The sequence below is a fragment of the Megalops cyprinoides genome, chromosome 8 (assembly GCF_013368585.1).
Source record: "Megalops cyprinoides isolate fMegCyp1 chromosome 8, fMegCyp1.pri, whole genome shotgun sequence".
Classification (NCBI taxonomy): domain Eukaryota; kingdom Metazoa; phylum Chordata; class Actinopteri; order Elopiformes; family Megalopidae; genus Megalops; species Megalops cyprinoides.
Genome location: NC_050590.1, coordinates 21,700,944 through 21,723,419, shown reverse-complemented (window position 1 = coordinate 21,723,419; position 22,476 = coordinate 21,700,944). Strand labels below are relative to the sequence as shown.

Below are 22,476 nucleotides of genomic sequence, written 5' to 3'. Positions count from 1 at the left end.
CGTTTGACAGAACAATGTATTATTTTCAGGAAGCTATATCATCCATTTGTTTGGAACAGCTTGAGCCCATACTCAAACACACATGAGATTGATTATCTTCTTGCCCAGGTGAGTGCTCACCTAACACTAATTAACTCTCCTCCAGTCTGATGCCAGGATTTCTAAGCCTGGAAATGATGTTCTTGGTGTGGTACCAATTTGGACACACAAAGCTAGGGATGACTATACACCATGCTCCAAGAAAACAGAGGTACATGTAACAGGTAAACCCCGCTCAGTGTTCCGCAGCAGCACTGATAGGAGATGAATTCTACAGTTAGAGGTTGGGGTTGGGGTTACTTTTAACAGTATCTGTGGACTTCACCTCCCATCTGCAACTGTGGAACACTGAATATTTTTTGCCTTTTCAACTTACTTCAGGTCCCCAGCGCATTGACTCTGGCTCACATCTCTGACTCTCCTCATTATACAGTACACATATTTTTAACCAGAAAGTTCTGTCATTTATACAGGGAGGCTCCAAAGTTGTCCCACAGGGATTCTGAATTATTCATAAAAATGTATTTTCTCCCAGGGTAAGAGATTCTAATTCTAATCTACTACAGGCAGTAAAATTAACACAAAAGAGACACTGAAGTTGGGTTTATGTATGAAAGAGAGGGTGCTTCACATCAATCTATTGCTGTAGAATTCAGTGAACAAAACCTAAGAACCAGCTGATCACAACCATGGGAAGAATAATTAGCCATTTCAAATGTGAAGTGTTCAGACATTTGCAATGTCAGCTGCTAGTTGGAACATAAATAAAAACAAATCTTTGGGAACAGCACAGGAAAACACATATAAGGATCAGGCTGGTAGGATTAGATGTTTACATTGAAGAGCATTTCATTGTATTAGTTTAGCTTGCCTGTAACAGGAAATAATACAGTCACTTTGCAGGCATATTTTGGGGACTCATGACAGTATAACAGCGAGAGCACATGATGCCATGTTCCCTGATTTGTAACAAAAAGAGGGCATGTCCTTGCCTCAAGAGGAGGTTTTGTCTCATTTTGCGAAGAATATCAGTGACTGCCTTAAATGTGATGTCAGCAGTTTTTGAGATTATATTTCAACTTGTTTTTAATACAATTTTTTGTACTTTCTCCTCAAGAAATATTTTAACCATGCATGATATTTACCTAGATATTCCTGACAGCAAATTCCACAAATGCATGTCAAATAAAAATTTTCACTTCAATTTTCAGAATTTCACTGGAGCCTGTCTTTAAAATCCCCCAGGGATGACTTTGATGCCTCTCTGAATTTTAGCTTTGGCCTTTCATTTTTCATTTCAGTTTTAATTCATTGCAGATTACTCATGGATAGCTTTCTCCATATGGCATCTTGCATTTATAGTCTTGAACCAAGAACTGTTGTTTACCCTAATCACTGTTTAATCATTCAAATCTTTTTAAAACTGTGATGGATGAAACACTCAAGATTGTAAAGTGGCCCTCTGTCTTTCAGTCTGCATCTGCCGTTCACAGACAAAAGGACAGAGGTACCACCTCTCAGACTGACATTCCCAGAAAATATAAGAAGTGAGTAACAAACCATGGCAGTTTTCTTGCTGGAAATTTCTTTTCCCCATGTGTAAGTACACCATGCTGTTCCTGGCTGGCAGAAAGGTGTCTTGTGTCTTGTCTCAGTTTGATTTAGAAAGGGACATATGTGAGCCAGAGCTGTGCCTCCATACTGGACACATCAAAGAAATAGCCATGTCCCTTATTTTGTATCTCCTTGAGTAGAAATCACAGCATTACTGCCTTTGGGACATTTCAAATTCTTTGAAACAGTTTGCTTTTATTTGAAAGCCCACATCATAGATTTGACACAATGCTACCATCCCAAAGTACACTTTATTCCCAAGAATATCCACTGTTCATTACACATGGTGGAACTATCTATAATTTATCAGAATTACAATTTTACACACTATAGATTGTTTTAAAAGGTTGAACTACAGTTTGTCCTTTCTAAATCATTCAAATTAACTTTAGACATGCATATTTCTTATTGCATGTCCTGTGATGAAGACCCTATAGTTTCCACTATTATAGGTATTAGGTGTTGTAGGGCAAAGGTGAAATTTCCTGGTGTAGTGGTGAAAAATGCTGTAGCAGACATGAAAGGGCTTTCGATTATCAAGGGGATTTAAGAAAATAAATTGGCAGGCAGCTCACAGGATAGAGGGATTGTGGGGGGAGGAACAGCATAAATGTTTAATGTTTTTCCTTGGAATGAGCTCGTTTGTCTTGATTATTTCTCAGTAAGTGCAAAGAAAGTAGGCTACAGCCATCTTCTCCCAACCCTTCTTCGGGAAGTTTGGATTGAAAAGTAGGGCCGCAAGCAAGGGGCTGTGGCCTATTAAATTTATGCCTCCATCTGCCCCATTAGAATGAAATGGAATCCTTAAGGCTGTGTTGGAAATGCTTTGTCATTTTTTTACTTAAGGGGTTTTTGAAATTGGGGAGATCCAAAACTGACTGCAACACAATCACCATGGCTTTTGGATGACTTCAAATGATCATGCATTTCCCCACTTTAAGTGATTTATCTTTTGTTCCTTCCCTTCTTTTTTCACTCTGCCTTGATCTCACTTTTCATGAAGGAAAAGTTGATTTTGCTAATACTAAAAAACAAGATATAAAGATATTTCTTTGTGGATTTCAAAAGTGGCCGTGGTTTCATGTGAGGTGAAATCTTAGAAGTGAAAATGCAAAGAGCAGTCTCATAGTCACTGAATTTTCTTCATCACTTTGAAAACCTCGGCTTACCTTTTGTTCATGATAGGACCAGGATGAAATTCCACACAAATGAGAACTGGACCTTGATATTTACATTTTTTGTGGTGTGCTTGTAGTTATTATAACTCTCAGAATGAAATAAATAACATAAATATGGCCTCTCATGTATAGCTATGCTTAAGCCCTATTCACTCCATACATGACAATCTTTATGAACATATACCTGTGTTTTTTATCGCAGGGACTGCTGAACACACAGGGCTTCATGCACTTGATTTTCACCAAGCTGCTTAACTCAATTAAAAACAAAATGCATTGTAGTTAGTTGGTCTTTTCCTCTTCCTCACCAGTCTGAACTCTTCCTGTGGCAGAGATATGAAGGAGTCATCACAGAGGGGGACTGGGAGAGGGATTGCCAGAGACATGGAGCAGAAATTCCACAGGATGCGCCTGGAGCAGGTGTCTCTCCAACACCCAGCTCTCTGTGACTCCGTGTTGAGGGCTTACTTCACATATCTGGGCCACAGCAAGGGCACCACTCAAACCATCAAGGAAGATATGTGACTGTGACCATCAGTAACATCAGCATCCCTGATCATCAGGTCACTTCTGTAACTTCACTGCCTCAAATAAAGTCTTTTTGTTAAACATTAGCGGTGTATAAAGGACTCTTTATAAAGACGCAATTACTTTTCCTTCTGCTATCTGGCTTTAGATCAGCAAACAGTTAAAAATATAGTAGATATGTTAGATTAAAATAAAGAAAATGGTCAACCATTCATGACAGATCACAGTAAAAATGTAGTGAATTTTGGTCTGAGCCACTATCCTGACCACTGAGTAAAATGAATTGGATGATCCTGTTTAAAATGTCTGCCTTTTGACTGAGATTCATACAACAGAATCCCTGGGTGCCTTCAAGAGAAAGCTGAAAGTTCACCTCTTCAAGCTGTATCTCTAATCTACCTTCCTATCAATCTATCCTATCTATCCCTATTTTCTACATAAAAAAGCACTCTACACTAGTTTAGCACTAGTGTAGCACTAACTCAGTGTCTTACTGACCTCTTGTAATACTTCTCGATAACTACTCTTAGCATAGTGATGCACTTATTTGGAAGTTGCTCTGGATAAGAGCATCTGCTAAATAACAATGTTATGTAATGTAATGGAATGAGCGATTTACATAAGAAGGAAAATCTGCATTATTGGCACCCCTGGAATGCACAAATCACAACACAAAAATAGTTTCCTAAACTAAACTAAATATAGTTTCCTAATAAAGGAAGACAGAATAAAAACAATTACAGATTAAACCATTTTAAGGTCTTTATTACCAATACAATGGCAATGTCATAACAGAAGACAGTCTATGAAGCAAAATAATTTAACATTATTGAAGTCTTGCAGTTAAGGTTGATTTAAAAAAGTGAAAAATGAGATCAGTTCTCAGTTTCTCCACTGCTTTGGCATTAAGGCATGCAGCTTAATGTGCTGAATTCAATTACAAATATAAACTGTTCCTCAACTACGTAACAGTGAAAGGATATTCTGAAGACCATCTTTACAGTTTTTCTACACTTTGGCTAAAAAAAGCACGTTATTTAAATGTTCTTAGTGTTTTTACAAGACATTTTAAAAAATATATTCTTTAAAAAAACATCAGTTTGCAATATTATTTACATTTATATAAGCAATCCTGTGTAAATTCCTATAGTACCAGATGTGTTGGTATACAGAGAGTTTCAAGTTGGAACTTGAAGATAACATGTCAGTGAAGCCTCTGATGTCACAATGAACAGATGGAGAATGATAACACCCCGCCCACCAACCTTTTATGAGGCATTCCTCTTTGTCTACTTTAAAGGAATGACCAATTCTTATGATACTGAACCTAAAATGGAAGGCACACAAGTGGACACAATACTTTACTTCAGTACGTTTACATACATTTCTACTGTATGCCAGCTCAGGTGTAATCTGTCAGTCATGCTGCAACATGCAAACTGTGATGGGCAAGTGTTGGGAATGACCTAGCAAATGCTGATGAGCTGATCTCCAAATATAAAGTCAGAGAACGTGGTTGGGTTTCCTAACCATGTATAAAACTAACTTACAAAGCCTAAGAATACTCTATGTACTTCGTATGTCCATTCAAATAATTTCCCTGGTCTTAATTTTCACTTTCATAAACACTTTCACAAAGTGAGTTTTCATCAGAAGTACCTAATAACATATTCAAATATGACAGAGTACATACACCATTACAACACACACACACACACACACACACACACACACACACACACACACACACACACACACACACACACACACACACCATTACATTCCTGTGCCCAGATTCTACAAGTCTAAAAAAGCCCAATGCTTAACAAAAAACTAAACTGAACTGATGCTACAATTTTCTCATGGAGTAATCTCATGCCAAGTGTGCCAAAGGCATTTGATGCTTGTATGTCTCAGGTTCAATTCCAAAAATCCACAGGGGAGGGATGAGGGTACCAAAAGAAAACTATTTTAAAAAAAAATCTCTTTTGAGAACCATAAAATTCAAATATGTGTAAATGCTAATTCTATCAGCAATCTCACCCAGGGGTATTCCAAGTGTGTGCATCTCTCAGTATCAAATGAGCACAGTAATGACACTGTACTTCTTCAATCATAGGACTGATGATTGGCTATCTCAAAAGGTTTCTTAAGATCACCTGATGAGGTGAAATATTCCCACGCTTAATGATCTGACATGTCTATGACTTTCCACAGTATATTAGATGTCAGAGAGTGAATAGTATATTAGATGTCAGAGAGTGACAAACGGTTCACATTAATAATCAATGAATGTTTGACAATTTAGCTGAATATGCACTTCACATAATTTGAATCTCATACTGTGAACAACTGCAGAATAATGTCAGATTTGAAAAAAATATGCACAATTTTGATCTTATCAAATAAGCAGCTCCTAGATGATTCATTTCAAAATTAGCAGATACAAAATCGTCTGGAGACTTCGGTTCTCTATTACTCTATTATAATCTGCTAAAACAGCAATTCATCAATTTTCAGAGGGAAATGATGGCCAGTAAAGTGACTCTAGAAGTCTCAGTCATTGTTTAAAAAGCTTTCCAAAGTTTTTGAAGATGTTCCTGTATTTTCTTATCCATCTCCTGCACAGGTTAGAGTATCACTCAGGGTGGTTAAAGAAACAGCAGCATAACCATTGCCTACCAACCCTTTACATGAGTTTGGGAAAGCCATTACAAGTCAAAGCTGCTACATGTGACAGTTGGTTTTTTTATATGAGGCCAAGGCTTGGTTTAACTTTGTGGTTGATCTTTGACCAGACATAGCTGAAAGGGCTCTTTTTAATCAAGTATTTTTTTTTAAATGACACCAGCAAAAATCCACTGAGATGGCAAAGACTCAAAATCTGGCACGGCGGGGGAAGAATGACCCAATATCATGTCCAAATGCCTACGACAAAGTCACATTCATCCCAACTGCCTTTTCTTTATGTCTAGCACTGCCAGTGGAACAAAAATCTAACTGTGTACACATGAGTATATTTAGCTGCACAACAGTCCATCTGCTGTGAAAGCACACTGCAGCACAGTGATCTTAAATAGATAATAAGTTTTAAATCCATCGTCTGTGACATAAAAGTGCTGTAACAAGAAGTTGAGAACACTGAGCATCCAATGCCTGCAGAAAATGAGTTTGACATTAACATCCATCTTCAGCTTCCATTCAGTTTTAATATGCCTAACAGGTTGTTAAAATGCATAAAATGCATAATAGGATGATGGAATAGAGTATGTATTAAATACAAGCTGTGACACCCTGTTCCAGTCTGAGATATACTAAATTATTATTTTTCTACTTAATTTATGACCTGGTATGTTAATGAGATTTCCAGAATAACAAAGATAGAGATTCAATATTTTTGATTAATCTCTATATATAGATGCAATACAGAAAGTGCACAAATTAAATTACAGTAAATCATATCACCACTTTCAGTTGGCAAGAAATTGTAAAATTATGCAAATGATTTAGAATTACATGTTAAGCATACAAATTAACACTGAATTGCATAAAACTACATGGAAAAGTCAGCAGATTTGAGAACTACTTTGAACAGAGCTAACAATCCTACATGTAAAATGAAAAATATCTGAATGCATAATGGCTGCTTAATAATTTACAATTTTATAAGAAACCATATTTACGTGAATCCTACAGCCATGAGGCAAACTAGCTCAATGGAAATATGGTGTGTAAGTTCTTGTGTATAAATATACTAAACAGTATGTATACACACAAGCACACATTTAACCATATTATTGGCTCAAGGACAAACAACTGCGATAATATAGCTGAAAAAATATTCATGCATGTTATGGTTTATAGCCTGACAAATATATAAGGGTACACTGGACAAAAAAATCTTACTTATGATAAAATCTTTAGGAAAACATCTTAATAAAGATAATACAACTACATTCTTACTAAATTAATAAGAACTAAATTAAATCCTCCCAAAATGTCATGGGTTTTAAAAAACAGATTCTGAATAGTTTAAATATGAAGAATGTCCCACTTTAACACATGTGAAACTGTCTTTTTATTTTAAAATATTTACACTGATGAATAGTGCTTTGGAACATTGCATGAAGGTAAGCTTTTGAAGTTAAAATAGAGTTGAAATATCAATGAGATTTTATACTGTGCTACAGAATACACCTTTCAAGAAATTACTCAAAACTAATAGCTGGCAATCATTCTCAAACAAGGGGTGTGTTAATAAAATAAAATTGCAATAACTGTTTCTTAGCAATTTCTCATATGATGTGTATTGTCTATATTATTTTGAGAATACAACACAAAGATATGAGTTTGAATGTTGGACCACAGACCATGAGAATGCTACTGCTGGACAGTTTGTACACATGCTTGCATGAAACTTGAGAAAACTGAAAACCTTCAAAATGACTTAGCCCACTTTTGAATACATTCCTCAAAGGGTTCTGCCAAACTCTTCACTGAGAACTAGTTCTTGGCCATAAGAGTGACAGTTCAATAGCACCATACAGACCATGACATTTAAAATACATATTTTTTGTGTGAAAGTAACAGAAAACTGCATACATAAACATAAATTAATTCAATAAATATTAAATAAAAACCATGAAACATACTGTAGCAAGTGTCTAGTGTGCCTCTCCATGTTTACAGCTGAGCTTGTAAACCTTAACCATAAATATATGTGTATATAGTGTAAATATTGCAGTGATGAGTGATTCATAAGAGAAGCTGCCTTCCTATTTTCAAATCCATTCTATATTTGCCCCAAAACGTGGGCTTAATACTATTTCTACAGTGAAAAAAACTGGTTTAATGAGGTATTCCAATGAATCTTAACCAAATACAGATATGAGAATGTATCTCACTGCCACACATTAAATATTTAAAACAAATACTTAAGAGTCCTAGTTTGACATGAAGGTTACAATTGCTTCAATGTTTGTAAGTCTAGCCACTTCCTCCCAAAAAAGGAGGCCCAGAATATGTGCACGAGTCATGAGGAAAAGCAGAGTCAACCTGACAGCGATTTAAGTGAAGGATGTGGGGAAAGAGAAAATCTATATCAAAGTATGGATATGGAAGGACATTACCATGGTAGCACCCTCACAATAAGGTTAGATATAAAATCTCTTGGAGGGCCTTGGGGAGGGCTATAGGCAACTCTGCAGGTTTCACACCATACATGACTCTGTTGGGCAGAGGTTCAGTGGCTCTCGTTGGGCACTGAGGCCTGGGCTCCCTGCTGCTCCTTGTTCAAGATGATGCTGATGATCTCTCCCTCATGCTCCTTCATGTGCTCCATCAGGCGCTCCTTGCTGGGAGACTCAAAGCCACAGATACAACAGCAGAACAACAGTACACAGTACTCCATGCCTGCCCGGGAGTGAGAACCCACCTTTTCAGGGGGGCTGGGGGCCCCACTGGCCAGGGATGACACCTGGGGTGCCTCTGTTGATGTTCCTGGGACCCCAGCTCTGGCAAGGTCCACAGATATACCAGCTGAAGGGTCTGACCTGGGCGTGACTTTCTCTGTTCCACTTGAGACCACACATGCCTGCTCCATCACTGCTGTGGTTTTCTGAGGAATGCTGGGAGACCTGTAACCAAAGAGAAGAGGGGCCATTCTATGAAAAGGAACACAGACTGTCTCAAAGGCCATTCAACAGCATACAATTTCAGACAAAAGCTAATAACACTTACCGGCTGCTCTGTGAAATGGCCTCATTGATGGCTTTGTTGACCTGCTCATAGTTGTAGTTCTGATCACCCGCATGCTTCCACATGTGTGACTTCAGAGATGGAGGGTGACTGCAAACATAGCCGCACATGGAACACCTGTGGGACATGGGAGTGCATAGTGTAAAACTGAACAAAACAAAAACATTTTATTTTCACGGTAACAGAAAAAACAGAAGGACAAGCACAGTATCATGACTAACTGGCTAACAGTCCTTACTGTGTTGTTGTTGTACATCAGGACTTAACAAGCTCATATCAGGGAGCTCCAGTATATGCTGGGTTTCTTTTTATCTCTGTTAACTTAATGTTCATTTGCTCTAATGCTCCGACCTGCACTACTCCACACCTGTAGGCTCCTACCTGTACTACTCCACACCTGTATGCTCCTACCTGTACTGCTCCACACCTGTATGCTCCTACCTGTACTGCTCCACAGTTGTATGCTCTACACCTGTCCTCTCCTACCTGTACTGCTCCAACAGTTGCACTGCCTGGTGCTCCTGTGGATGTCTCCTCATGTGGCTCTTCAGGCTGTTCATGTTGGTGGTGGCAAAGTCACAGCTGCAGCACCTGTGAGAGGCACACAGTGAGAGAACTGAATATAAAAATGTCCCAACAGGTGTCTAACAAAAACATGACCTACCACAACTACTCAGCTCCTTAAAAAGAACATATATTTTATCAAAACCATAGATTCTATTCCACTCAACTCGGCTTAATCATAAGCTTGACTTGAACCTATAACCAGAAACTACAATTTTGAGAGACAGAGTAATTTCATGCACACATAACACTGGATAAAATGGGTTCCTTTACAGTTAAAGCTCTGATTCTTTCATTAACTATAGCAGTATGTGGTGATTCTGGTGTCAGCCTCTGTGTGTTCCCAACAATTATGTTTCCCTACATTTCTGTGACAGAGTGCTGTCACTACAGTTGAGTATGTGCTCTGACTGCCATACCAACGAGCTGGCACCAGTGAGTGGGGCACCCTGGGATGGGAGGGATGCGTGAGGGACGCCTCGGTGCGTGAAGTGCATGGGCGCGCTTCCCGAAGGGGAGGGCAGTGTGACGGAGCACTGTCACTACCGTTGAGTATGCGTTCTGACTGCCATACCAATGAGCCTGGCTCTTTGGCGTCACGGTCAAAGTCGCATGGTTGGTACCCCGTAGACCTGGGTTCAAGGCCAGGTGGTGTGACTGCTCTCGCCCTTCGCTACAATTTCTCTTTGAGGCAGTTTAATGCTTTGACAAAGCAAGGAATACAGTGGTGCACAGACTAATGGTATTCAGGAATGTGATAGCCCCTGGTTCAACAGAGAACATGTTGGTTCAAAAAGACAGTCCTAAACTGTCTCTATACCTTCTGAAAACAGTCTTCGTATTCAAAGCCTGATAAACATGGAGACACTATTCACCCAGATAAATGGTGTTCAATTACAGTGAAATGGTGACAAGAGGTGCAGAGAATGATCTCATCCACAGAAAACACTGTGCAGCACTTGGCTATCCGATGCCATGTCAACAACACATACATCTGTGTGACCTGTACATTTACGTGGAGTATATGGAGGTTAGTAGTGTTAACAGTGGCTGAAATTTAACAAACACTGCCCTCTGCTGACATTTTTTAGAACACAGATCCATTCTTTAAACACACTGGAATAACAGCAACATTGTATGTGCAAGAACTAAACCATATGAAGAGATGAGAATTCATACTCTCATTACTGGGGAATATATGTTTGCTTAGCGTTAGTACAAGTCATAGTCTGACTACAGTCAAGATAATCTTTCATCTACACTACCAATGACCTACCTATAGAGTATATAATTGCAAATGTGGTCAGATTACTGCACACCTTTCCTCACTAAATCTTTACCACCCACCTTGTCTCACTGTGATCTATTGAACTCCTGGAGCAAGAACCAACCTGAATAACTGCACACCTGTACAGTCACACACATGGGCTTGGGCACATGGGCTTGGCCTCAGGGGCTTGAAGGCCCAGTGGGCTCTGTACACAGTCACATATCTGTGAGAAGATGTAACTATACCTTAACACATGGCCTGAGCTGCCGTCTGTTTATAAAGGGACTCACTACACACCTGTATGGCTTGTCTGAGTTATGGATCCTCCGATGATTGCGAACCCCGACATACGTGGAGCTGGTGTAGTCACACACATCACATTTGTAGATTTTCTGGATACTTGAGATGTCTGCAAGGAGATGCATCAAGACAGCATGAGCTGATGTGAGCAACATTCACTTCAAATACAGTGGAAATCTGAGGTTTAGTTGCAAAAAAATAACATAAAAAAAACAGAACCAGACACCTGAAATGCAATATCTATTGTTTCAAGTCCTTGGCAGGGTGAATGTAATGGAATTCCTGACTGAATGAAGCCACTGAAAGGCTCTGTTAGGAGCTGAAACTTTTTTTAACAGGCCACTGAGCTTTTAAGATGCTCAATACCAGAAACAGCTATTTTACAACCAAAACGTAAACCATGCAAACACTACACCTTCTGCTGTTTGTAAAATAAGCTCTGGTAGTGAAGGTTAAATCAACAAATAAAACAAATCATTGCACTGTGCTCATTTAAAAGGCCTTATTTTGTTAGAAATAAAAAATTAGTCTGCATATTAGTCTGCGCAGCTTATTAAAAAAAACTGTTACGCCCACATAGTAGAACCTGGCGGTGCCAGGCCATTGGTTACTGTTGAACCAGGCAAATGCAGAGATTCACAAGCACCAGTGTTGCCTTCATTGGCCCACAGAAATGTTACATTTCGCACCCTCTTCAGGGGTCTTCTCCTCAGTCTCCTCCGTGGCTGCTGTGGTTTCAGTGAGAGGTATCAGCGTTGTTGTGGAGTCTCCAAGCCCATGCTGGTCCCTTTCATGATTCCTCAGCTGACTCTGTGGAGCATAAGGGAAGCAACTGGAGGAGTTAAGGAGGGGCATATTCACAAAACCGTGACAGTGACAGAAGTGTACAGGTAACCTTTCAACATTCACAAATGTAACGGTTCAAAATATCATGTTCTTGGCTGTCTGATGTTATTTCTTGAAAGCAGTAAAAACCACATTTCTTCTTTTTACCAGCTGCTTAAGACATGGAAATAGGTTTACACTGCAATGCACTAGCCTAACCTATAAGAAAATGGAACACTTTTGGGTCTTCAAAGTCTTGCTCATGTTTTACAATCAATTCATGTCTTCATTAAATGGACTGGTGCAATAAAACAATCACTTAAGTACAACTCCTCTGGACAGCACAAGACTTCAAAGGAGCTTCCAGAAGAAAGTTCTTAACTGATTTGAGCTGGTGCAAAAAAGACAGTCTAAGGCCTCACCTTGTAATAGAAGGTCTCACTGCATTGCTTGCAGTGGTACATCCTAGTCTTGCAGTGATTGATCATGTGAGTCTCCAGATCCTTGCTGTCCTGGGCGATGTGCTCGCAGATGGGGCACTGGTAAGGCTGCCTTTGCCGATGCACACGTAGGTGCTGCTTCATGTAGCCCTTGTTCCCGCTTGTGTATCGGCAGAGCCGGCAACGGAAGGGCCTCTCACTGTTGGGGATGAACTCCACCAGGTTGCTGTCAGGCGAGCTGGATTCCCCGCCAGGTTGGCTCTGGGCATTGTCCTGCAGCTCTTTCAGAATGTCCTCATCTGAGGCGTTCTGGTCTGTCCGCTCCCGAAGCTTCTCGATTACAGTGAGCAAAGACATGCTGATGCCCATCTTTGCTGGGCCCTCCGCCGAACCCTCCCGAGTCGGGGTCTGCAGCTCCAGGCCCACGAGCGTGGCGCCAGCCTCCTCAATGCTGGCAAGCTCCTCATGGGTGGAGGGGACTCTGTGTGGGGTTGCGGCAATCTCAATAAGGCGCTGTCCCACATCAGGGCTCTGTGTGCTCAGCTCTACAATGCTCTTAATGCTGGCCTTCATCAGCTCAGGTGTCCTCATGGGCATGGCCACCAGGGCCTCTGCCGCCAGTGAGTGCAGTCTGAGGGACTCCGAGTGCGTCCGTCTGCGCGCTGGGGGCACATTCTCATCTGTTGGGGGGTCCTCAGGAGCCTCGTTTCCACCCTGCTGCTGCTCGCTGTTGCACCAGCCAATAACCACCTCCTCCTCCTCGTAGTACACTGGGTGTGATGCCTGCTCCAGCAGCCTTTTGTTACCCTCTGTATCTGTGTTCATGAGGAAGGGCTTACTAGCCACAGACTCCTCTGCGCCAGGCAGCCGCTCCACGATGACATTGACATGGCCTGCGCTGTTGGGGCTGCAGCTGATGATCTTCTGCGCGGAGGAGAGCAGGCTGTCCGGGCCAGGAGGATCCTGCTCCCGCTCCGTGGTGACCTGCACCTCCACCACCGGATCCTCTGCAACGGGGACCTTGGGGGCATCCACCTCCTCCGAGCTCTCCTCCACTACCAGTTCTTCAGCCAGCTTCCCTTCGCACTGCGATGCTGTGGAGCACAGCTTGATTTCAAAAGATGGGGAGCTATGCAGTGTCTCTGGCTGGCTGCTGACAGATGTCAGGACAACAATGGCCTCCTCTGCAGGGGAAGAGACTGGCCTCGGGTCTGGTGCACTGGGCTTCTCCAACTCATCCTCGAATATGGGGTAGGAGCAGTCCACCAGCCCGGCATGCTTCCAGGCGTGTGTCTTCAGCATGCGCTGCTGCCCACAGACGTAGCTGCAGATCAGACAGCGATACACACCATACTGCTCATAGCTGTACCATTTCTTCCTCACTGGCTCACCCTCTGTGCCATCAAGGCTGGCTTTGGCCTCTTCTTCCTCAACGGTCCCCTGGAGGCCCCCTACCTCCTCTCCAGAATACTCCAGCTCCTTCCCCATGCTGCTCCCAAACTCCAACAAGGAGTCCTTTGCACCCGCCCCTCCATTCAAGTGTACCCTGACATGTGCCTCCAGCTCCTCCTGCTGGCGAGAGGTGAAACAGCACTCTGAACACACCAAAATGAAATCATTCTGCTGTGCGTCATGCTGCTGAAGGTGCTCCTTCAGCTGGAACAGCGTTGGAGACATAAACCTGCACAGGCTACACTGATAGCAGGTGACTGGTCTGTGGCTGCGGTTCTCCTGTGAACCTTCCACAAGGTAATATTCTACCTGGGCCTCGTCCTGGTGGGCACCCGCCACAGAGTCTTTTTTCTTTTTACAGGGGGTTTCCCTGATGTCATCCCTGCTCTCCTGCAGTGCCATGGAGGTGCATGTCAGGTGGGATCTCTTCTTCCCTGATAGGGAACATCGCCTTGGCCGTTTCTCCACGATCTTGCTCAGCTTCTCGATCACCTGGATCAGGGAGTCTGTGGCTTGCTTCTGCTTGCCATTTTCATCATGCAGGCGCATGCCAACAGTGACTTCCTGCTCAGGGATATACACTGTGTCCTGCTGCTCCTGTGTGTGGGGGACCAGAACAGCCACACTGCTGGTCTCTTCCATACCTGGAGGCAGAGAACACAATATATAAGCAAAATCTGGAACAAGAGAGCACACCTGTCCTGTTGGTATCACATTTTTTTCTGCTGGAGAAACATGGGTAAAGGCTATGCACTGAAAGTATTTCTTCTGAATTTGCTATGCTCTCTGCTGACTTACTAATAGCTTCCTGAATTAAAATAAACAAATGTTCATTTCAGAAACCTGATTTTCTTTCGGTTAAATACCTCAGACCTGGCAAAAATTCAGCAAAAGTGAAATACCGATCTTGAAAAAAAATCATCCTGAACTGTAAACTGCACAATCACATATAATATCATATTCAGCTCAAAAAAAACATGTGCTTTCCATTAAGAAAATATCTGGGGATCCTAACTTTCACTTCAGGGAGAAAGAAAGAGACATAGGCGTTACCTGTTACATGATAATACAGTTTATGACAATCCGCTTTTACAACTGTTTGTAAATATTTATTAAATGGTGTAAACTCCAATTTACAACTTTTTAGAATGCAACAATCTATAGCAACAATCTTTAGTTGAATATTTACCAGGCCATCTTGGAAATCTAATTCTCAGGTGTATTTTTTTAAACGTGGTAAAATGACAGACGACAGTTGCTTTTTGTTATATTTCTCATTTTAGTTTGCTGCTTTCATTCAACACACTTGTGTAGGGGAGCTGAAGGAGATTTTGTTAACTTTTGTGTGTCTTGCCCACTTTATAAATAAATACCAGTGTAAAGACTGATTTGTGTCTTGAAGTCATTCCCAAACTGTGACACAGTGTGTCACAATACTGAATATTAATACTGTACATTATATACATAAAGCCTACTACAGCCCTCCTCAGGTCTGGGAGGACAGCTGTCAAATACTACATAAACTTTCTGGCAGACAGATGCTTCCAAAATGCTTCTAAGATAAACAGTCACCAATAACAATTTTGAAAGAGAGCAGCACTACTGAGACAGGATGGGAGGAGGACACCCAGTACTATGAAGAACCAGAGAGACAGATTTTACAACGTTTTCACCTAAAGGACTGTTTGTGTTTTTCATTTATAGTTACCCAACATTATTATTTGTGCTCAGTATTATGATAAAACTGTTCTAAAAAAAGTTCTAAGTCATGATTACACTACTGCAAATAACTGAATTTACTGTCTTAATACTTCAGTTTAGTTATGTGCTGGGAGAAAACATCTGTATTAGACTGTCTGGACAGCAGTTTAAACAGGATCTGCTACACAGACTTTTGGAAGTCTTCAAATGCCCTTGAAAAATACATTTCTATTGATCTAACGATTAAACTAATTATAAAGTCATATAATGGTGTGCATATATAACTGTTTAACAAAAATAACAGTGACCTCTCGATGTCTGCAGTTATCCTCAGGGCACTCCTGATAGTTCCTCAAAACCTAAAATAGTATCGACTCTTTTTGCAGCAACTTCCGTTTCTACCCCTAAGATCGGGCTAAATGTTTTGAATTTACAGAAGCGAATGCTTCTGACACAACGAACTTTACTTTCTTTTGGAGAATCAAAATCAAAACACTTATGAAATGGATGACAGTTCGTTATTTTCAAATGTAGATCTTCCTGAAGATCACAGCTCTTATCATCTCTCATCACTTGTGAGGCCCTTTCAACCACAAACCATGTTCCCGTTTTCCCTTTCTCCGCTGTTTACTTTCTAGTAAATTGAAATATCTCTACTGTTTATGTGCACGAGCATTGCCAAATGTCATTACGCTACACTGAACTCAGAAAACTAGTGGTAATCTCACACTAACAACTGCCTATCTTCCTTGGTGTTGTAGCTAACTGTACCTTTGGCTCATCAGCTAGCTCGAGGTGACTTGGTTGAACAAAAAGAAAAAAAAGTATCAATTTCGTGTGAATGATCGAACATAAAAAGAAAGGTTACACTTAGCTTGAGGTATGAAAGGTTAAGAAATTACACTAGTTAGCTACCTGTTACTCGAACAATACGAGGTAGTTAGCTGAAGAAACGCATAACCTAATCAAAACTAAGTAACGTTAGCTGCCAGCTATTGTAGTTTGCAAGCACCCTGCCTCACTGAACAACCCGCCCAGTGAGGTTGATATCAGCACGGACCTAAACAGGGGGCGTCGGTGGACTGAACGGATCAAGCTAAAAATACAATATCCTTCGCTGTAGCCAGTTAGTCAGCTAGGTTCAAACATCGAGGTCTTCCAACATGACCTGTGATGCAGTTTCTTCGGCAGGCAGACAATGGTAAGACTGATCAACGTTGAACGATACGACTGAATTAACCGAGAGCATGAGACCCGTAGAAACACTAATGTGGAAAAGGGGGCAGGACGTGAATTGATAAATGCACTGCATACCATACACGAGTCAGTTTAGCTAGCTAGCTAGTTATCCAGCAACCAAAAACACACCAAAAATGAGCACACGAAACTTGCTTCCCAACTTAGCCGGTGTCTTAGGGTCATACGTTTTGCACGCTATGGGTCGGTGACTACTTACTGATCCAGCAATTCTCAGTGATCTTTGGCCTCAGCACATGAAAGACTTTGAGCTTTTCTCCTTTGCAGTAAAAGTGATCCCTTTCTCTCACGCTGCAGTCAAAAATGGCGAGGATGGAGCAGTTGTCACGTGACTCGTATTCCAACAGGTCAGGTGACCACAACAGTATTTTTATTGCTGTAACCTTCATTTCACTAGGTAAGGTTGTGACGTTACAAACGGAACCTTTCGTTCATGTCATGCTTTAGGTATAATCAATTACTTTTATTAAGGCTACACATTTCCACATTCTGGCTGTTGATACGTACTGTATGTTGTATGTCAATGCAATAACTCCGCTGCAGTTAGTGCAAGCCGTTCATAATTCACTACAACACCCTTTGAAATATTTTGTCGAAATACACAGTAAAAACCTGTTATAATAACCTCAATTATACACGGCGTTGGAAGTTATTAAAGTAATCAGATTTGTAGAGGGAAACATGCATCTGTTGTTGAATGGCGTCATCTAGTGTCAACAGAAGGAAATAGCAGAAAAGGCAAAACGGAACGTGGGAAGGAGTCTGACATACTGTACCTCTAATGCACATATTTCGTTATTCATCGAAGTGGCATTCAGCTTCTACGTCATGCATGTTAATTTCCAGCCTATCTCCCATAAATGGTTTAGGATTCACTTAGTTTAAATGTTTCGATGCTATAAGACTGCTGTGTCCGTTGTTAATAATAATAATAATAATAATAATAACAATAATAATAATAATAATAACAATAATAATAATAATAATAATCATAATAATAATATTGCTTACTTTTTACATCATGATATCAAATAGGATTTTAAATGGTGAGGGTACTGTGAATGTACTGAAGGGGATGTTGTATTGCATTTATAGGTTTATTGTTTGCTGTTTGTACATTGTATGGTATTCTTAACTGTGCCCCTTCCTCTTACAGTATGTACTATATATGTACTATCCATATCCATATATGTACTAACTTTCTCTGCCGTTGTCCCCTGATGGTGCAATGACCTTCCACACTTCATCCTTTCTGCTGTGTCCCTCTCTATCTTCAAGAAACACCTGAAGAGACAACTCTTCCACTCTCATCTGAGCACCTGAAACGCTACCCCCTAAAGAAATTTCTCATGTCTCAAAACGGTTCCCTACTAAACTATATAAAATGTAATCTAATGGTTTAATGCACTCTTTAGCTCCACCAGCTAGCTTGTACCTTGTACCAACCATGGAGACCTTGTCATGCAGCACTTCTATTATTGTTGACTCCTGTTTTTTTGCTTGTGTTGTACTCTACCTCATTTGTAAGTCACTTTGGATAAAGTGTCTGCCAAATGAATAGATGTAAATGTAAGATATTTGTAGGTAGACATGGTTAGTGTTTGTGAATACAGATAACTGCTGCCACAGATCCTGCAATTTGTGAAAGTGACATAGTAATGTACTGTTTACCAAATCTCTCTGGGGCCTCCCCTGCCTGTGTGATTTCCTTACAGCTGAAAGGGGCTGGAAGAGTCTTCAGGTCCACCCTTTCCTTCCTCCCTCTGCCCTTCACACCAAGGAGGTGATTGCTCCACCAAAGCTCCTTCAAAGGCCCTGTGTGTGCATGTCTATGTGTGTGTGTGTGTGTGTGTGTGAGTGTGTGTGTGTGTATATATATATATATATACATATACAGTCATTTGGTTTTGATTCAAATCAACAGACCCAGAATGTAAATCAGAAGGGGATGGATGGGGTGTGGTAGGATCTTCTGAGGAAGGAAAGCACAGTAATTTTAATCATCAGGAAAAACACACTGGGCTACAAATTCACAGTCTACAACAATGTATACAATAGAGACCCTTTGAAAATATATGTGGTTTGCGACATATGAGTGTGTTTTCTGACTGGATATTATTAAACTAATAAGTAGTAGAATCTATAGTGCATAGCCACTATTTCAAACGCTGCATAATGTTTCATGCATTAAGGAGAACCTCCCAGATGCCTGAATAGACTTAAGCATCTATATAAGAACTTCTTAATCTTAGAATTTCAGAGTTTTGCAGTAAGTCAATTAAGACAAAAGAGAAAAATTATAATTGACTATTTAGTGGCTGACACTGCTAAATTATTCCATTGCCATTACCTCTACCTTTTAATTTGAAGAGCAGTTTTCCACGGTATTTTCATAGTAACACAAAATGAAAACCAGAGCATGAAAATATATTCCTCAAATTATTTGCAGAAAAAATATCATGTTTCTGGTGCAATGCATGTCATATATTTTTCTTTTTAAAGTATTATGTCCTGGGGCTGATATTTATATGTGCACATGTGAACAGCTGAAATTAAACAAATAAAGTTAAAAAGACCCTGTAAGAAAAGTTTGACAAAAGCAGACTCTGTGGAATGAAGGATGAGAGTGAATTGGTCATTGGTAATTTGTAGCTCCTGTTCTTGTCCAGCCCAGCAGACCACTAAGGTGCTGAGTTTGATTGTAGACTAAGCCCTTTGGCCTGAAGAAAATAGACAGTACATTTGGCAAGAGGTAGTAGTTGTGGAGGAGGTGGGTTGCATCAACAGCTGATGTAAAACAACAGAGGACATACACCACCACTGACATTAGTTTCTGAGTGTCTATCTGGTGGGTTTAGGAAATTTTATGCCTAGCAAAATCAAGCTTGTTAACTTTTATTTTAACAACAAATTTCCAGTTATAAAAATGCTAACATTAAAGTCTAAAAGGCTTATTTAGTTGCTTTTGACACATTGAATCTTCACGTGGATGTAGCTGAACTTGGGGTGTGTGTGTGTGTGTGTGCATGTGTGTGTATGTGTGTGCATTTGAGGGAGATGTGGTGGAGCAGGGCTTAGATATATTCCTCACTAGATTTTTATTGTTAATAAACAATACCTATAGCCTACCCTGATCTGTGATGCACTGGTTATTGATGACATGCTATTTGTTTTGGACAAAGGTCTGTCCTGTGCCTGTGAGGTCATACACCATCTATTAAAAGAGTGGTTATAAGTGGAGCTCACTCCCACGATTCAGAGCGGATGGTAAGTAGGAACAGGTGTTCAACCATCCATCAGCCCACCCGTTGCATTTCAAAGGAAACATCTGCCTTCCTGTTCTCTGATAAGTTTCCAGTGGCCTTGTAGGGCTTTCAGAAGTGAAAATCAGTGAATAAATGACACACATCCCATTAAACACCTCCCCAACACACACACACACACACACACACACACACACACACATAATACATGATAACAAAAATGGGGACCTCATAAAAATCCACACAATATTTCACATATCAACAGATGTGGAAAAGCTGCTCAAGAATCAATAAAAAAGTTGATGCACAAATCATAAAGTAGACATTAACGTTGAAGTGTGGCTAAATGGCTTGAATTGCAACTGTACTCACTGCAGATGATCTCTCTTTTTAGAAGCTGAACAAGTACACAACCAAACTGCTTTTCCTGCAAATTGTGCATGGTACAGGAATTTTCTTACAAAAGAGGTGATTTCTGAACTAAACAGCCCCCCCCCCCCTAAAAAAAACAAATTATTTTTTACTTTAATAAAATCTGATAAGGAACACATCTCATTGACTTTGCATGGAATCATTGCAAAGTAAATTGATTTCACCGTTGAGCTGAGTTGCCTGTTTCATAGTACATTTATTTAAACGAAGATAATAAATAAGTGCACTGGAAGTGTTCCAGCATTCTTGGGATTTTCCCACTTTCCCAGGTTTATTGTTCATGGGTAGGTATATACGTTATGGTTCAAGCAAATATGCCACTGTGTGTGAAACTACATGAGGAGTGGCCTACTTGGGATTCTGTAAGCAATAAGAATGATGAAACATTGGATTTGGAGCATAACAAGGGAGGTTTAATATCCCAGAATGCTCCACATCTTCTTCAATGGCTTGTTTCTGAAGCAGGGTGGCAAGCTACTGTATGACTGAAGGGTGCATTAATCCTGATTGGAGACATATGGTGTAGGCCAGACTCCCGCAGACAAATGGGAACATGATTTGGCTGTGTGGACAACATACAGTGATTTTGAGAATCAACCAAACAACTTTTGAATGTGATTTCAATTGTACTATTTTCAATGCCTCTCAAACATCCTCAGTGCAATGTAAGAATGGCACGACACCCACATACCTGTGGCCAATTTATTAAATTAATGAAATATAGTTATTTTTCATAAGGAATAGTGTTGTGTGGCTGTAGTACTTGTAGAATTATTACTTATTCTTTTTAGTTTTCTAAATGCAAAATGCACAATCAGAGCTTAAAATAAAGTTTTTATGTTACATTAATAAACAGTATGTGCTTGTAAGTCTTATTTTCAACAACACACCAGCTAGTAGTTTTACCAATTTGCCTAATTGTCATAATCATGAATACTGAATATAAATCAGAAAGAAATCATGTTTAGATATTTCACAGAAGCAAATATTTAAAATTTTCATATCTTTTGATAAAGGATGATAAAACAAATTTGACATGAAACATCACTATTGTGTTTACAAGATTGAAGACTGTCATTGTGCAGTGTACAATTTTAAGATTTTGAAATGCCATTGCAATGGTTGGAGACAAATGACTTCATACAAAAGGTTGGTTCATTGATTCTTAAAACTCTGCCAATGCACTGATTCAAGGAAGCCCCTCCTTAATATTACAACACAGCTGATGACCATGAACACTCTCATTCCTCAGTCTCTTTGACAAAACATGCCACTTCAAAAAAGAAAAAAAAAAAAAAACACAGTAAGTGCATGCTGTTTTAGTCCATATCCCATAACCATTGAATGAAATATGGCTGAAATCGGCTGAAATCGAGAGTAATAAAGGCCATTTGCTTCACTGTGTTCCCAGCCCGGTGAATTGAGGTCCACTCAGAAGGTGAAGCAAAGCCTCTGATGCAGTGTCTCAATGTGGACCAAGCGAGTCTGAGGTCATGAGAGTGCCGCTCCACTAATGCGCCCACTGGATTTATAGTTTTAATTAAACACCCCAGCACTACATCATAAACTGTTTACAGGGGCTTCTCGTCCAGCACTGTGGTTTTAAAAACTGTTGTTGTTTGAATACTGCCTTGGTTGTGGATCGTGTCCGTTAACGTGGTTCTGTATGGTTACAGTAACTGACCTTTTTCTTCACCTTTTTAGCACTATCAGGTGTAATCATTTTCCTGCCCCACTTTTAACATTAAGCATAATGCTCATGATATGTTTCTAGCTGTAGTCTGTATTCAGTCTACTGCAATGCACTTTATGTTTACCATTGACAACTGAAGGTAGAGAATTGTTACTTTTCTCAT

At 40.3% G+C, this 22,476-nt stretch overlaps 1 protein-coding gene across 1 annotated transcript; it reads right to left on the bottom strand.

Moving 5' to 3' along the window:
* Positions 1-8,352: 8,352 nt before the first annotated feature.
* Positions 8,353-17,171, bottom strand: LOC118782096 (zinc finger protein 507-like). Its single transcript, XM_036535351.1, has 7 exons — positions 17,125-17,171; positions 12,498-14,611; positions 11,940-12,060; positions 11,248-11,359; positions 9,603-9,707; positions 9,099-9,233; positions 8,353-8,995 (listed from the first exon to the last, which is right to left on the bottom strand). Exons 2-7 carry the CDS (start codon positions 14,607-14,609, stop codon positions 8,602-8,604), a joined length of 2,979 nt encoding a protein of 992 aa, XP_036391244.1. The 5' UTR covers positions 14,610-14,611; positions 17,125-17,171; the 3' UTR covers positions 8,353-8,601.
* Positions 17,172-22,476: the final 5,305 nt, after the last annotated feature.

Bases quoted from the DNA above. Each gene is read 5' to 3' on its own strand.
- LOC118782096 (XM_036535351.1), bottom strand. From the start codon at position 14,609: ATGGAAGAGACCAGCAGTGTGGCTGTTCTGGTCCCCCACACACAGGAG. The intron at 12,061-12,497 runs GTGAGGCCTTAG...TATGCTCCACAG, and splicing joins GTGAGACCTTCTATTACAAG to AGTCAGCTGAGGAATCATGA. The intron at 9,234-9,602 runs GTAGGAGAGGAC...CATGTCCCACAG, and splicing joins CAACTGTTGGAGCAGTACAG to GTGTTCCATGTGCGGCTATG.